The following is a 15,568-nucleotide window of genomic DNA, read 5'->3' on the forward strand; positions in this document are numbered from 1 at the left end:
AGCCTCTTAACATCACTTTCCTATGAGGAACACCCATGACTTCTTCCACTGAAACAGGGATACTTTCCTTCAGGGAGCAGGTGACAGGGATCAACCATTTCAAGCTGTCAGATGGCCTCAGAGAGGAAACCTAGGGCTGGCTCCACATGACTTTGCTGCAGGAGACAAAACCCAAGAGGAGCCAACACGTGGCAGAACACCCCTGTACATCTCTACAGGATGGAGCTGACCTTCTGCTGGTGAATCCTGAGGGTGGCAGACACATCAAGTCAAAAAATTCCTACCTGGTCAGAGTAAGAGGAAAAACCTTTGGCCATCTCCCTGAGATGAGGGTACCTTTGCACCAGCTCAGTAGTGGAAAAGCTGCTGGTTTTGCCTGTCCTACCTTCTGAGAGGCAACAGAGAGGATGCACTTTTCAGAGCCCCTCCACAAGGTGGGGTTGCTGCTACTGAGCACTCGGTTTCTCAGGGCCAAAAAAACCCAAAGTGAATCAGCTGCAGGTGGAACAAACTCAGCAGCAGCTTCCACTCCCAGTCACTACTGATGCCCATGTTCCCCACACTGCTGCTGCTGTAGGTGGCCCAAACCAGAGACTGATGAGGGCCCAGGACCCCACAGCACTGCACCAGGCAGCATCAGTGCCAGTGAGAGCACATCCTCAGCTGGGGTCAGAGGAGGGACAGCTTCACCCTTTGCCTTCACTGAGGAAATTAAAGCTGGAGGTGACTTTTGTAGTGAGAAGCAACACGTGCTCATCTCCATTCTCTGCCACCCTTTCCTTTTACTTTTTTTTTCACGTTTTGTTGTTTTGGGGGTTTTTTTTAGTCACAAAGCAGACATCTGCCTTGAAGCTTCCAATTTAGAACATTCACATGAGAACTTGAATGTGAAAGCTAATGAAGAGCCAGAGCTTTCAGTCACAGCACTGCCTGAGATGTGAGGCATCAAACCAGAGGAATGACCAGTCCAGCACCTCAGCAGACACAGCACTCAGGCAGAGGATTCGATGCCTGACAGGGAAGAGTCAGGACAAAGCACATTGCAGCAGGCAGGAGGCAGAGGCTGTGGCTCCTCCAGTTGGGTTCTCCCTGCCTTCGTGTGCCCCCCAGGACTCAGCCCCAGCCCACTCACCCTCCTGCCCTGCCGATCCTTCCAGGAGATCCAGCGCTCCCCGGTGCGGCTGTAGTCGAGCCGGTAAGCACGGGCAAACTCCTTGCCTGTGGCCCGGGCATGCCTGCCCTGAGTCCCAATCAGGGTGATGAAGAAAAGCTTGTGCAGGTCAATCTGAAGGAACTGGACATCTTTGGGTTGCAGTAAGCCAGCAGGGCACCAGGCTCCATCCCCTTCTTCCCTTTGTAACCTGAGGGGAAAAGCGCACACGTCAAAAAATGTCAGGTCCGGGAATCCATCCCCTCCAGAGACTGAGGAAACACCTTGGAATGGGAGAGCTGGGAGAAAGAAGCCAAATCAGCAGGGGAGACCTGACAGCTGGTGACCAAACACCTTTCCCCTTTGGGGTGATGGTCAGCTGAGATCTACCAGAGGCCTCTAGCCAGGTTTGCCCTGTTCAGAACAACTCCCTCAGTTCTGGGTACCCTTCCTGGGCTGTCAGGAGTCATTTCCTTGCCAGACACATCTCACATGGATTGGAAACAACTTTGTTCCTCAGGTAGGTAACTGCATCCTGCGTGCTTTTTTAGCACCTTGCTGGTAAATTGCATGCTTAATCCTCCCAAACCAGATGTAGTCAGACCAGAACTTCTGCTTGGCCACCACCACCTACAGCTCTAACAAGCACAAAGAGGAGCTGTCTGAAAAATACAGTTTAGAAATTTATTTTTATATTTCTAGGTCCAGAGTGGTCTTGACAGACTTGAGAGGTGGGCCCATGCCAAGACCTTCTAGTGGCCTTCTGGCACCTTACAGGAGCCTACAGGAAAGCTGGGGAGGGGCTTTTTATAAGGGTGTGTAGTGATGGGACAAGGAGGAATGGTTTTAAGCTGGAAGAGGGGAAATTTAGGTTAGACATTAGGGAGAAATTCCTCAGTGTGAGGGCACTGAGACATTGGAACAGGCTGTAGCTGCCCCATCCCTGGAAGTGTTCAAAGGATCCTTCAACCATTCCATGGTTCTATGAAAAAAACAGAGTTCTGCCCATCTACAAATTCTTCATCTCAACCCAATCTTCATCCCTCTCTCAATAAGCAGATTTGCTGAGGCAGGACACTGCTGGCTGTAAGATGTGAAGGCCTCTGCTTCAAAGTTGAACACTGTGGCACCAGCTACAAACCAAAGACTTTTATCCCTGAGGATGGACCAGAGTGTTGCAGCAATCAGCAGGTGGAGCCACTAGAGGAAGCATGGCTTCACCTAGGCTTCTGCAAGCCACAAGGTGGTGAGAGTTTTTAACTTGAAAACCTTATCCAGACACAAAAAGCCCATGTGGATGTGATAGCAACAGAGATTTCTCAGCAAACAGCTAAGTGCCTCTCTCTTTTGGGCAGCTATTCTGTGTCTGACTGGTGGGACTCGAGTGCCATCCCCCATGCAGCACAGGAGGCAGTACCTAGAAGGAGACACTGAAGGCCAAGGCACTGGGGAAGGATCAGGATGGTCTCAGGATGGTCAGCTGTTTGTGCCAGACTTTCTTACAGCAAAGTGGCAAGCAAAAAAAAGTTAAGAAAAGCAGGAAGAGTGACTGTGAAATGAGAGGGGGACAGAGATCTGCACAGGACAAGGATGACCTCTAACAGAATGAAGTCAGCTGAGGATGCCCTGAGGTCTTCACCCTGCAGACATCAGCTGCCCTGGCAAGGAGATGATGGCAAAGATGATAAGTGATGCCTGAAGTATCTGCAGGACTGGAGATAGCCACATCTCCCAGAACAAAACAAGCCTCCCAGGTTGCAGACTCACAGGATTATTCAAACTCCATAAAAACTCAGAACACTTCACATCTTTGCTCTACCAGACTAGAGAGAAAAAAAAGACAAATCAAGCACTAGAAGAATTTTAGGAGTTCTAGAAATATAAGTATCATTTTGAACAATTCCCTAACTCTGTGGTTTCCAGGGTTTTCAGACAAAGTGGACACAGCCCATTTCCTCAATAGGATGCTGTTGAAAAGTTCAATCTCATAAATGACTTCCTATGATTTAGTTTAAAGCACTCAACAAGAATCCCAGGGGCATCACCCCTAGCTGGCCTGTAAGTCACAAATACATCACATTTATTCACAGAACCAGAGGAAGGTGAGGGTTGGAAAGAACCTTTGGAAGACTCCAGTCCAACCTGCTGCTCACAGCAGGGCTAACTCCAAACCTAGAGTCTGCTGCTCAGCCAAGTCCTGAAAATCCCCAAACACTGAGACACCATCACCTCTCTGGGCCCTAACCCACGACTTCATTTGCATGGGGAAGGGTTTTTTTTTCTCAATATTGAATCAGAATTTCCTGTATTACACCTTGTGACCATGACCTCCTGCCTCTTGCTCTTTCACTTGGCACTGATCAGATTTAACACAGAAGCAGTGAACAAGCTCAGCAAACAGGTTGCTTTAAGGGTGAGGGAACTTCCTCAGTCACACCTTGGCTGTCCAGAAGGAAAAAAAGGATTACATTTTTTGGCAGAGCTTAACCCACCGTGCATACTGGGGTCCTGTGGATTCATACCACTGGCTGGAAGCAGTGATGTCCTCATCCCGGATCGTCCCCTCGTGCATACCCAGAGGGTAACGGCAGATAGCTGGGAAAGGGAACAAAACTATCAGCACCAAAGCAACAGACAAGTTTAATTAAAAAGCTATCGTGCCTAGGGAATAAACTTGGTAATGATAAAATAGAGAATGCAAATAAAAGGATTAAATCTTTCATAATTATCATAAACAAATTGTAAGCAATGAAACGCACTCAGGATCATCCAGCAGAGCCTTGGCCAGGCAAAAACTTCAAATAAACATTTCAAGAACATGAAACTCAAATCCATAGTAGTGTTACTGGTTGACCTATTTTATAATGAGAAATTACTTATAAATAAAGTTGCGACACAAAATGGAAGGATTTGTTAAAGATTTTTCTTCTTCTACTGGACTAAGCTGGATGCTTGACTTGTATTCACATATGGACAATCATTATTTTCACCAGCCCAGTAATGTGAGAAGTTAAACAGCTTCCACTTGACTGCTCTAGCTCATGGAAACATCTGCTCCACTGTGTCACTGCTGGTTACAGCTCACACTTGAGCAGGATCCACATTGCCCCATCCTGGTCTGTTCCCTGCCTCAACTGGAGCAAGAATTTCACTTCAGGCATGAGAAGACTCTCAGACTTGGTGCCTTCAGGGAGTACAAACACAACTGGCTCAAGCCATGAGGTTCTACAAGCAAAGAAAAAAAAAAAAAAAAAAAGAAAGAGAGAGTGCAGATGTAGCTTACAAATCCAAGCTGGCCAAGCTCTCCCCCTGACACAAGACTTTTAACATGTCTTGGAGTATTAGGGATGTTTCAGAAAACTCAAAGTCTTACTGTATTCATTAAGGCTCAGTATCCAAAACAGACACACAAGATATTTTTGTCAGACTGGCATCAGCAGCAGATTAAAAGCTTGTCTGGGATTAAATCACAGAACAGTTAAAAGACAAAAACAGTCAATGGCAGGTCCCAGGAAAAAAAAAAAAAAAAAAGGCTTTCCTGTACATGTTTTGGCTTTTGTCCTCCAAGCTCAGAGCAGCCCCAGCTCCTCCCCTGTCTGCAGTGACACAGACAAGGGTCGGCAGATGCTCCAGTCACTCCAGAGTGGCATCTGTGCTGGCTGGCACCCCCACTGCCACATCTGCAGTCCTGCCTGTCTTTTCCTCAGAGGGGACACTACCTTGGGTCTCTTCCCCATTTCTGGCGACCAGGACTGCAACCAAACCTGGCTAAAGCTGCCAGAGGCATGAAACGGTGATTGTTACCATCATACAGAACACCAGCCAAGTAACTGCCTAACAGGTATTTCTTGGTGGAAAACGTTACAGCAGGAGGGTGGGACCACAGTGCTCAGAGCCCACCCCACCTCAGGATCTGGTGATGGGGAAGCTCTTCCTGCACATTTGGGTGTGCTGACTTCTCTGCTAACCACTCCTAAAAGGGATCTCTGTGGGACTGACCCTCCAGCTGCCATCTTCCCTCTTCTTCCAGTAGGTTTTGATCTTCAGAAACAGATGGCAACCCCAGTTCAAAGTGAGACATGTGGGGGTGTAATGGGGAGCACAGGAGTGCCTGCTGAGCTCCCCCACATTCCATCACTTCATTTTTGGCTGGTTGCAGCACCAAGACAAATCTCAGCAAAGATCCACAGGCCAGAGCAGGAGCAGAGACAGCCACAGGCAGAGGGATCCAACACAGAGCCAGACCCAGCAGAGCCCAAGGCCCTGAGGGTACCACTGCTGCCTCACCACACCTTCAGCCAAGCTGGTAAAGGATTAGACTCACTTATTTCACAGACTGTCTCCAGCTCAAGCTACCTCATTACAGGTTTTTTTGCAATACATTGCAGACCATCACCTTACTCATCCCCATCATGACTTTAACTTCCCACATGCTGATGGATAAGAGGCCATTCTCTGCACAAGGACTCATAGGCTTATACCCCTGTCTTCACCCTAGATTTCTGCCAATACCCTGGTCTGAGCCAGGGCTTTCTACCTTTCCTTCCACACCTCTCTCTGCAGAACCTCTCCCAATGTCTGGAGAGCTGTGTTTAATGCTTTGTTAGCAGTCAGCAATCTCCTTTCCCCAGTGAGCACAGTGTCTCTGAGCCAGTCTAGAGACATGCTTGTTCTACAGACCACACTCACAATGCTGAACCAGAGGTCAACAGCACAGCCCCTCAGAAGGGAGTATATCCATGTGCCTGATACCTCCTGGGACTGCCAGCAGAGTTGTTTCACCCCAGTACAGCTGTCAAGCGAGAATGGGCAACTCAGCCCAGAGCTCTGTTAGCGAGGACGTTTCCGTGCATTCGTTACATCCCTACGGGTTCATCATCTGAGGGCACAGAGACTGAGGACAAACACATGAAAGGTGAGAGGCAGAGCCTTTTCCCAGCCTGGGAGCTCCTACCAGGGTTGATCTCAGTGCCAGAGGGCTCGGGCAGTGATGCCAGCAGCAGCATGCAGAAGATCATGGTAGCGACAGGCGGCACCGCGCGGGGTCGGACGGGGACGAGTCCTTCAGGGGCAGCAGCTGCCACCTACATTTCTGAAAGACAAAGCCAAGAGACAAGATGAGAGTTCTCCAAAGACAGGGCTTGCTCTGTGCTACACTGTCATTGCCTTGTGACGGGCTGGGCAATGCTCCATGGCTTCAAAGTGTCCTGAGCTCAGCCCTGCTCTGACTCATCACCTGAGCAGCAAAGCATTAATTAATGGTTCTGCCTGCACCATCTCCACAGCTACTCACCCAGTCCAGCCTTTAGGAGCTCAGTTGCCATGACTACTATGCAGACACTGCTCTTAAACAAGTCCAGTGCAAAGTAATCTCTCCCCCATCAACTCTTGACTTTCCTTATTATATTAACAAGCACCAAAGCTGCCTCTAGAACGGACCTGAGCAGTCCAGCCAGGCTCCCCAGAAGGGGCTTCTCCATCTCCATCCCTGCACCAGCTGCCTGCTCCAAGTAGCCAAGTGAGCTCTCTGGAACTTGTCACACAACCTGAAGATAAATGTCTAAAACAGGGTGAAAATAATCTCTCCCTCTACGACCACACTGCTGCCAAAAGAGCATGTGCACTCACCATGCAGCACACTTAATTTCCTGTTTGGAAACAAGGAAAATAGCAAAGGGCTTTAAGTGCTGGCAATTTCAGTGGAAAGCCATGATAACACCTCAAGGAACACAAGGTCATATCAGTGGAGTTATGCAAATTCTTTGTGTCCATGTTCACTACCAAGAGCCTCAGGAGGTTCCCATCCTGGAAGACAGTTTTACAGCAGGGAGGTTAAAGGCTCTGGCTCATAGTGAAATGTCAGGCAAAAAGAAAACAGAATCAATCAATAAATGAAAAAGTTGCCAGGCCCAGAAAGTGTTTGCTCAAGAATCCTCAGAGTGGCAGTAAAAAGGCAAAACTGAATGTTAGGATTTGTTAGGAAATGAAAAAGGGGATTAAAAAAAAAAAAGAGACCATCATTATGCCAGTGCATGCATGTGTGCAAGAACAACTGCATCAGATGTTATTTGCTCAGAGATTTGTATCAAAAGGCTGTATTTTTTTCAGCCAGTGTAATTAAACTGCACAAGTCACAGCCATGAGTTGCCATGGAAACCAAAACAATCGGATATATTCACAACAGAAAGATACACCATGGCTTTTTAAATCCAAAGGTAAAAAACCTTTGGCTGGGAAAACCCCCATGCACAGCTCAGACACCCAGCAGCTTCAGTCAGGGTTAGAATCACTGAGGCTTGCCCTGGTTTTATTCTCTTTCCTAAGGATTTGCTGCTGGCCATTGTCCCTGATGGATTCTGTCAGGGAAGATGGCTCTGAGCCTGAAAAACAGCTTAGGACCTTCTTGGGAAAAGAGCCAAATGCTCCTGCAGGAGGAGGAACTACTGACCAGTGAGTGCTGCCCAGCAGAGCTGTGCTCAGCCACCAGGCAACACAAGCAAACCCAAAGAACACCTTAAAAGTGCCAGGGCCCTTCTGCCACTGCCACTTCTTGTGAGCACCCTGGCTGAGGGTGACCTCAAGGTTCAGAGATTTTGTGGAGCTCTGGGGAGCAGGGGCAGCCCCAGCACAGGAGGGACCAGACAGGAGATTTTCACCAGGGACCCTCCAGCTGTGTGTGCATCCAAAGCAGCCTCTTTCCTGCCAGAAATGGGGTGATTTCTGAGGCAAACACACCAAATCCCACCATCCCCTGACAGATGAAGTGCCGTGGAGCAGAGGCTCCTTCCAGCCCTATGGAGGGAGTTTGTGTTTGCAGCAGAGCTGGGATTCTGACCTGGGGACACTGATCTGTGCAGGTGAGGAGCTGGGGGGGCCCAGGAGCCCCAGAGCAGGACTCTCACAGGGATCTGGGGAGGGGTCAGCACTAGATTTGTCCTCCCACAGAACCTGAGAAACAAAAGCATCATGAAATCCAGGCTCTAACTTGGAGGAACTGCAATCTGAAACAGGAAGATGTCATTGAGGCCAGCCTGGCTTCCAGAAAAGAAAAGGAAACCTTCAGAGCTGGCTCTAGAGCTCACCTGTGCCTACAGGAGCTGGCTTGGAATTTAGCCCTTGCCTAAAGAGAGTCCAGGGTGAACCCCCTTGGGATGCATCTATCTCCAGTGATGACATGAGGAACCCACATGGTTGGCCTGGACTAGCTCAGCCTCCTCACCCCAGCCAGCCAGGCAAGTTCTCAGCTTTGTATGTGGCAGTGAGGAACCATTTCCAGCAGTTCCCCAGCAGAAGGGTTCAGGCTGTGCTGGGTTTGCTCTTCCCACCACACTCGGTTCCCAGTCTGGACCACCAAAAGTGCATGTTTGGGAGTCCCAGGAGAGGTACTGCAGACACAAACTATCATTTCTCATTTGCTCTTGAGCAAGGACACCAGGAGTGGTTTTCACTCCTTCCTCTTAACTGAGGAGCCTCAGCCCAAGAGCTCAGACTGCAGAAAAGCACTGGAGATCTACTCGTGGTTGACTTCTGCTGAGTCTGAGCCTCAGCTAGTTGTAGACTGGCTTCCCAAATGCACACTTCCAAGTCCTGGAACACACTGGAATATACTCCTAAACACAGGCTTTGGCACTAACTGCTTGGAAATCATCTTCCTAATGATTTTTTTCTGGGTACACAACTCAGTACTTTTCTTTGTAGCTCTTTCAGCTGCATCAGACTTCCTTGCTGTACTCGTGCCTCTCTCCCTGCTCTGCCCACACATACACAGAAAGTGCCAAAACTGCTGCACAAGCCCAAAACCAGCAAAAAAACAGGATTAGCAACTTCCTCAGAAAGGCAAGAAAGTGTTAAACTCTGTTCTCAGGACTGAATGGATCAAGTTGCTAATTGCTAACAGCTGTCTCCAGGAGAATAAAATCCTGTTACAATCATTGTGAGAGTGAAAACCCCCATATACTTGCTGAAAAACTCAGAAGGAAATGCAAAAGGAGGGCAGTTTTTCCCAACATACCCAGCAGATACCATGTGTAAAAAGCCAAATCATCTCTCTCCAGAGAGGCAGTGGCCCAGCCATGTCCCCAGCCCAGCATGGATACAGGAGGGAACTATTCTCTAGTGATGTGCATGAAGAAGGTGGGACTTGGAGCTTCTCCAGGTCCTGTTCTCCCTCCAGAGATCCATTACAGAGGTCTGGCATGCTTGCAGGCCTCTTTAGATCCCAACTGAAACAGGCATTTGATTTAACTGGTTCCTTTACAGATCATTACCTCGGAGTAGGACATGAGGGTCTGCTGCAGGAATCCCATTACAGATTCCCAACACTGTGCCAAGAAACTCCAGAGTCAGCACCAAGACTCATAGCTGTGTGTGTGATGCACTCTGTGTACCACAAGAGGACTTGTCCTAAACCAAAGCATCCTCAGAAGAGGTTCAGGAACAGGCAGGAGGACTGGATGGTCTCTCTCAGCATTCCTAAAGCAATTCAAGGAGGAAAAGCTACAAACTGGGACAATACCTGAAGCCTGTAGAAATAGAGGCTGGGAAGTGTGATTTCCTTTTTTTTTTTTTTTTTTGGCTCCTCAAAGGAGAGTTTGAACCTCATTTCCCACACCATAGCTAAACATCCAATGGGGCTATTATGAAAAAACGTGATGCTTCCCTCTTGCTAGATTTTAGGAGAAAACCAGCATTCCAGACCCCCAGCCAGACCCAGGAGTGCCCTTACCTACAGCCCAGAGGAGTTTTTGCAAAGGAGCTGGAGACCCACTGGTCCTCCAGCAGTTTCCCATTGCCTGTTGGTCAGTCTGACAGGAATAGGGAATCCTCTGGATGTCAAACTGCAGAGTGCTTCTGTCCCAAAACCTGACTTAGGGGTCCAGGAACAAATGTCATTTCACCCATGAAAGTAACCAGGCCATTAGAAACCATTAGAAAGCAAAGCCAAAGAAATGCAATTTACTGTACTAACAACGGGTGGTTCTTAGCTCAGCTAATCCAAAACCATAGCAACCCTTTCTCAGACTCCCTGGAGAAGGCACTTTGTGCTTTGCTCCGCTGAGGAACCTGGAGATCCTTCCCATGACCCAGAGAGACCTCCCAGGCACATCCCAACCCTACACAGGACACAAGCACACAGCCAGGAGCAGGGAAAGCCTCACTGCACCAAAACACAGCTCCCCCCAAGTGAGGGGCAGCCCCCAGGCTCCAGCCCTGCAGTTTCTGTATGACAGGAGATGCAGGGAGGGCAGAAGTGCCAGGAGAACAGAAGATGGACACAAACAAAAAGCTCTGATCACTGCCCCCTTCCAGAGCTTCCTTCCCACACAGCACAGGCACCAGAGAGCACCTGGCACAGACATGGATATTTTCACTCTATTCCTTACACTGGCATCTCTCTCCAGCATGTTTTTTTTTCTTTTGAGAAGGTTGCTTTCTTTTTTTTAAATGCAATCATTAAAACCCATCATTAAAACTTATCAACTCCACGTTAGGAACAGTCCTCCCAAGCCCAGCAATCTTCCCCTGCGAGAGGCTCACACAGCAACCATATATATGACATGTTAACCACACAGATGACAGATGGAGTATTAAGAGCACTCAATCTAAACCACCATCCTCCCTCCCTGTCCTCAAGGGGCTCCACCATAACCTTTTACTTAACTGTGCTCCAACTTGCCTTCAGAGGGAGATCAGGTTACTGAGTCACAGAATTATTTGGGCTGAAGCAGATCCTCAGGAGAGCATCTAATCCCACCTCCTGCTCCGAGCAGGGTTAACACCAGTTTCAGAGCAGCCTGCACAGGACTTGGTCCAGCTGGGTATTAACAAAACCCCAAGGATGGAGGCTCCCCCAGTCCCTGGATAATCTCTCCCACTGCTTCACTCCAGAGGAGAACTTCACCCCTCCACAGGCCAAGGCAGAAGCTGCTGTCACTTCAGCCAGGGATGCCTGGCAGCCTCCTGCCACCCGTCTCAGTACAGAGCCTGTTCCTGTCTTCCTGATACCCCACAGCCTTCTCTTGTCCTGGCTCCAACAACCTCCTCAGGGAAGCCAAATTTCAGTATTAAGTTACTTAATGTTTTCTCCCCAGCCACCACTTGTGCAACAGAGGCTCTGTCCAGGCAGTGGGATGGCTCTGCTTGGGTTTTTGTTATGATCCCAGCCAGCTCCTTCATGGACAGAGCAAGGAGTGACTGAGATAGTCCCACAGTGACACCAATGCATGGCTGGAGCACTACTCCATGGGCCTCTGTTTAGGGACTGTGTGGATCATATTCCCACTGGGAACTATTTTTGAGAGGTATCAGGTGCCACTTTCTAAATCAATTCATTCAACAGGGAATGGAAACCAAGACTCTGCCACCTTAGCACAGCCAGAGGGCAGGAACTGCTCCACTACCAGCAAATAAAGACCAGACACTGCCAAAGCTGCTCAGAGGATGAGGGCTCTGCCAGAGATGGGACAAGGGGGACTTCCCCTTACCCCCTGCGCAGGAGCTGCCCCAGGACCCAAGAGGTCCTGGTCCCAAAGCTGAGCCCCTTCTGCCTCCTGGGAGCAGCAGCATTTGGTCAGCAGCAGGGATCTCAGCTGGGATCCAGGTACAGGACATCAGCACAGTTCCTTTTGGCAACTGGTACAGGAATCTCATTAAAAACCACAATCTGAAATCTTTTCTGATGTGATCTGCTTCCCACCAGAGCCCAGGGATCACTGACCATGTTCTTGCTTTAATTTAACACTGATTTACCAATGCAGCAGCTTCCCCAGCTCTGGCTCTGGATGGAGGTGGGTCCCACCTGCCTGCTGGTTACCTGCCTCCCAGTCCTTAAAGCACAGATACAAGGCATTTCCCCAGACTTTTAGAGCCCTTTCAGCCTTCCCAGATTTACTGCAGAGCAGCAGCCAGGATTAAAGCTGCTTTGCCAATTTGTTTTGAACAAGCTCGTCCCAATCTTGCTCAAGTTTCAAAGACTTTAAAATGATATCTTGTGTCCACATCCCCTTCCTTACCAGCACCATGGAGGGGGTTTCAACATCCTCATATTATCATCCAGCTTCTCCTCAAGCACAGGAAAACCTTAACTTTTGGCACTGTTACTGGCAATCAGTTGGGGTTTTTTAACCTTTCCCAACACTATAAACACCATTGATGGATTTTATTTTGTTATACAGGTACTCAAGTATTCCTCACTGCCCTGAGGTATATTTGCCAAGCTTTTTCAGTTATCTGCACCTCTCCTGACTAATTGTTTGCCTTCCAAAATACTTATTTTGCAGTAACTGCTACTTATCTACAACTGGTTTTTTGCAAATTGCTCCTAGTAGATTCTTTTAAAAGATAAAACCAGGATTACTGGGACAGAGTCTTTGCAAAACCAGAAGGGAAGCAACTGAACCCATGCAGAGCAGCACAGAGTGCCCAGCACTGAGCTGGGAAGCTGCTGGCTTATGCAAGAGTAGAAACCAAACTTTAAGAGGTGGTTCAGTGAAAATCAAACCAGAAACACTGTTTTGGAACATCTATGAATTTAGCTGGCCATCTAATTTCCATCAAACCACCACAGAAATGCTGATACTACCAAAAGCTATTTTTTAATGAGTTTTGTAAGATGTTTCTTCATATGCATAAAACAAAAATTCAGTGCACCTGCCACTGGCAGACAGACCTTGTCCTTAGTTCCAGGAGCACCACTGCCTCTGCTGCAGTCTTCCCACAAAAATGTTTAAAGCCACACCATACATCTAACAAAAAGACACCAAACGTGAAGAAACCTTTCCAGAGAGAAGCAAAAATTGCCATCTCTCTGATGCATTCCATACACTGAAATGACTGCAAACACCAAAAAGCAGGAAGGGAGCAGAGGGACCAGCAGGACAAGGCTGGGTTTGTCCCCAGTGGGAGCTCTTCCCCAGGGGCTGAGCAGAACATCCATCAGTGCCCCTGACCAGGAAAGTGAGGGCTGGGGACACAGCTCTTACACTGCTGGAGCAAAGTTTGCTTATTGCCCACAGTGGTTTTCCAGGTTAATTTATGAAGTGCCTGGAAGGGTGGGAGCAGCCAGTGGCAACACCTCCAGAGCAGCTGAAACCACTGGATGAATCCAGGGGGGATTTCCAGGCAGCTCTAAACATCTCCTGCTGGGTTTGCCTTTTATCAGCACTGCACCACAAAGGCAAATTTAAACTTCTCATGTAGAGGGGTGAAACTTCGATTAACAAATGTTGCAGCAAAAACACCGAGCACGACCAGAGACAGTGCAGAGAGCTCTGCTTAACACAGGGTATTCCAAACAACCAAACCCAGGGGCTGGCTTAGCAACAAAGGGAAAAGAGAAGAACACTGAAAAAGCTCGAGCAGCATTTCACAGCTATGGAAAGCCAGACTGGACCATTCTCATCAGATTTTCTCCAGAAAATTTCCAAACCAGAAAACAGAAGTTTACAGAAATGTAGTAAGATTTAGCTACTACACAGAAGACAGGTAGCTGTGGGGAAATCCTGGGATTGTTTAAGGCAAGGAGGAGGGGAAAAAGGAGAGATGAGGGGGGAAAAAATGTAAAATACCAACACCTAGATGGGGAAAAAAAAAAGGGGGGGGGGGAGATACCATTTACCTCTTCTCCATATTGAAATTGAACTGAAATTAAAAAACAAATTACAACTGAGGAAATGAAATTCCACAGCATACCATGCACATTTACCCCAGGGACATATTGCCACAGAGCAACGTGGGAGCAATTCAACCAAATATTGGAGGTGGATCTACATAATAAGAACATCTGTGATTCCATTAGCAGGGTAAAAGAAAGAGCACATTGGATATAAATTTTCATCCATGCTGGCATGAGCAATCCAGGAATTAATGTCACCAAAAGGTCCTCTCCTACCCGGGCAGGTTGTTCCACATTTGGCTGCATTCAGACTCCTGGGATTTTGTGTCCCCTGTGCCAAGCAGCCGCTGCCAGAGATAGGATGGGTGCCCCAGTAGGTGGGCCCTGACCTAATCCAGTTTGGCAAGCTCCACATCTCTTCAGAAAGATCAGGTTTCAGTTCTGGGCAGCTTATTGTGCAGCTACTCAAGAAGAGAAACAACACTACCCACTTTTTCTTTTTTTTTTTCTTTTCTTTAAGGGATTATCATCTGTGACACAAAAAGAAAAGATGAAATTTCAGCTAAAGGGATTAAAATAAATACCTGCAGAGCAGTCAGCAACCCTGAGTGTTCTGTTGGAAACACAGCTATTTGGGAAAGTTCTCAGCACTTGAAAAACTTTATTTTTCTGGGGAAATAATCAGATTTTATCCAGAGGGGCTGCTACTGGAGAGCCCCACAGCTAACCCTAACAACAAGGCTTCTCAGGAGCAGCTTCCTATTCACACTCCTGTGTTTTGGGCTAAACATGAGCCTGACACAGTCTGGCAGTGATGAGCAGAGCAGTGGGGGCAGCAGGGGGGCAGCAGCCTCTGTCCTGTCCCTGCACCCCAACACCCCACACTCAGCCCCACTTTTTCCATCTCTGGTCCAGCTGAGCCCTGGAACTTTTCAGACAAGCTCAAACAGGGGCTGTCCCGGACAGAAACCACTTCAGCCCAGCAGCACGATGCCAAACATTTCTATCCAACACCAGATCCAGAGGGTCCCTGTGGGAATACCCGTGGTTTGTGACCCCCTCCCACCCACAGGAGGTAAACAGGGCACAAAGAGCCATCCCCTCCCTACCCTCCCGGCACTGCCATCCCACCCCCCACTTCCAGCAGCTCCCAAGGTTCGTGTTGGATCCAGGAGCAGGGACAGACAGAGGGAAAGATCCGATGGGAAGCAGAGTGAAGCTGAAGGACCCTACCTGCCTTGCCCAGGGCCTGCTGAGCACAGGGAACAACTCCTCTGCCTCTTTTCATCTCCATGGGTTGAGCCAGGCTGGAGTTTCGACATTCCTCCCAACTTTTCCAGCACACACACACGATATGTTCAAACTTGAGCAACTCCTCCCTCCTCTCCTCCCTCCCTCCCTCCGCACACACACGGACAGGCCCAGGAGATGGCCCAGCCTCTATCATCCCGGTTCCTATGGCAACCTCGGGGCGAGCAGCTGGAAACAGAGCTGTTTTCTAGGCAAATCTCCTTCCTTGGATCCCTCCGGCTCTTCCCTGCTCTTGGCCCCTCCTTGCTCCAGCGCTCTCCCTGGGGGCTGCTCCGCTGGCACTTGGCCCAGACGCTGCCTGGAGGAAGGCCAAGCTTTGAATTCATTTAGTAAAACCACAACAGAAAGCAGCTCTCCTGCTCAGGAAGCAGGGCCCGTGTAGTCCCAGGGGCAAGGCAGAGCCAGCTTCCAGCTCCTTGCTGAACAGAGCTGCGGGAATGATCCCAACCAGGGCATCACCACCCACCCCCTGCTCCTCACCCTCCTGCACTGCC

General features: G+C 48.8%; 1 protein-coding gene across 4 annotated transcripts in view; it reads right to left on the bottom strand.

Moving 5' to 3' along the window:
* LOC103533442 (discoidin domain-containing receptor 2) overlaps window positions 1-15,568 on the bottom strand; it is a 47,855-nt gene that overhangs the window by 18,450 nt on the left and 13,837 nt on the right. For 3 of the 4 annotated variants that reach the window (XM_030461330.1, XM_030461332.1, XM_030461331.1), the window contains exons 2-4: window positions 6,105-6,242; window positions 3,643-3,745; window positions 1,133-1,361 (exon numbers count right to left, since the gene is read on the bottom strand). In XM_030461330.1, coding sequence (XP_030317190.1) covers window positions 1,133-1,361; window positions 3,643-3,745; window positions 6,105-6,168 — 396 coding nt within the window. In that variant the 5' untranslated portion in view covers window positions 6,169-6,242. Of the gene's footprint in view, window positions 1-1,132; window positions 1,362-3,642; window positions 3,746-6,104; window positions 6,243-14,996; window positions 15,146-15,568 lie in introns of those variants that run through there. The other variant, XM_030461333.1, reaches the window with a different exon arrangement.

The sequence above is a fragment of the Calypte anna genome, chromosome 17 (genome assembly GCF_003957555.1).
Source record: "Calypte anna isolate BGI_N300 chromosome 17, bCalAnn1_v1.p, whole genome shotgun sequence".
Taxonomy (NCBI): Eukaryota; Metazoa; Chordata; class Aves; order Apodiformes; family Trochilidae; genus Calypte; species Calypte anna.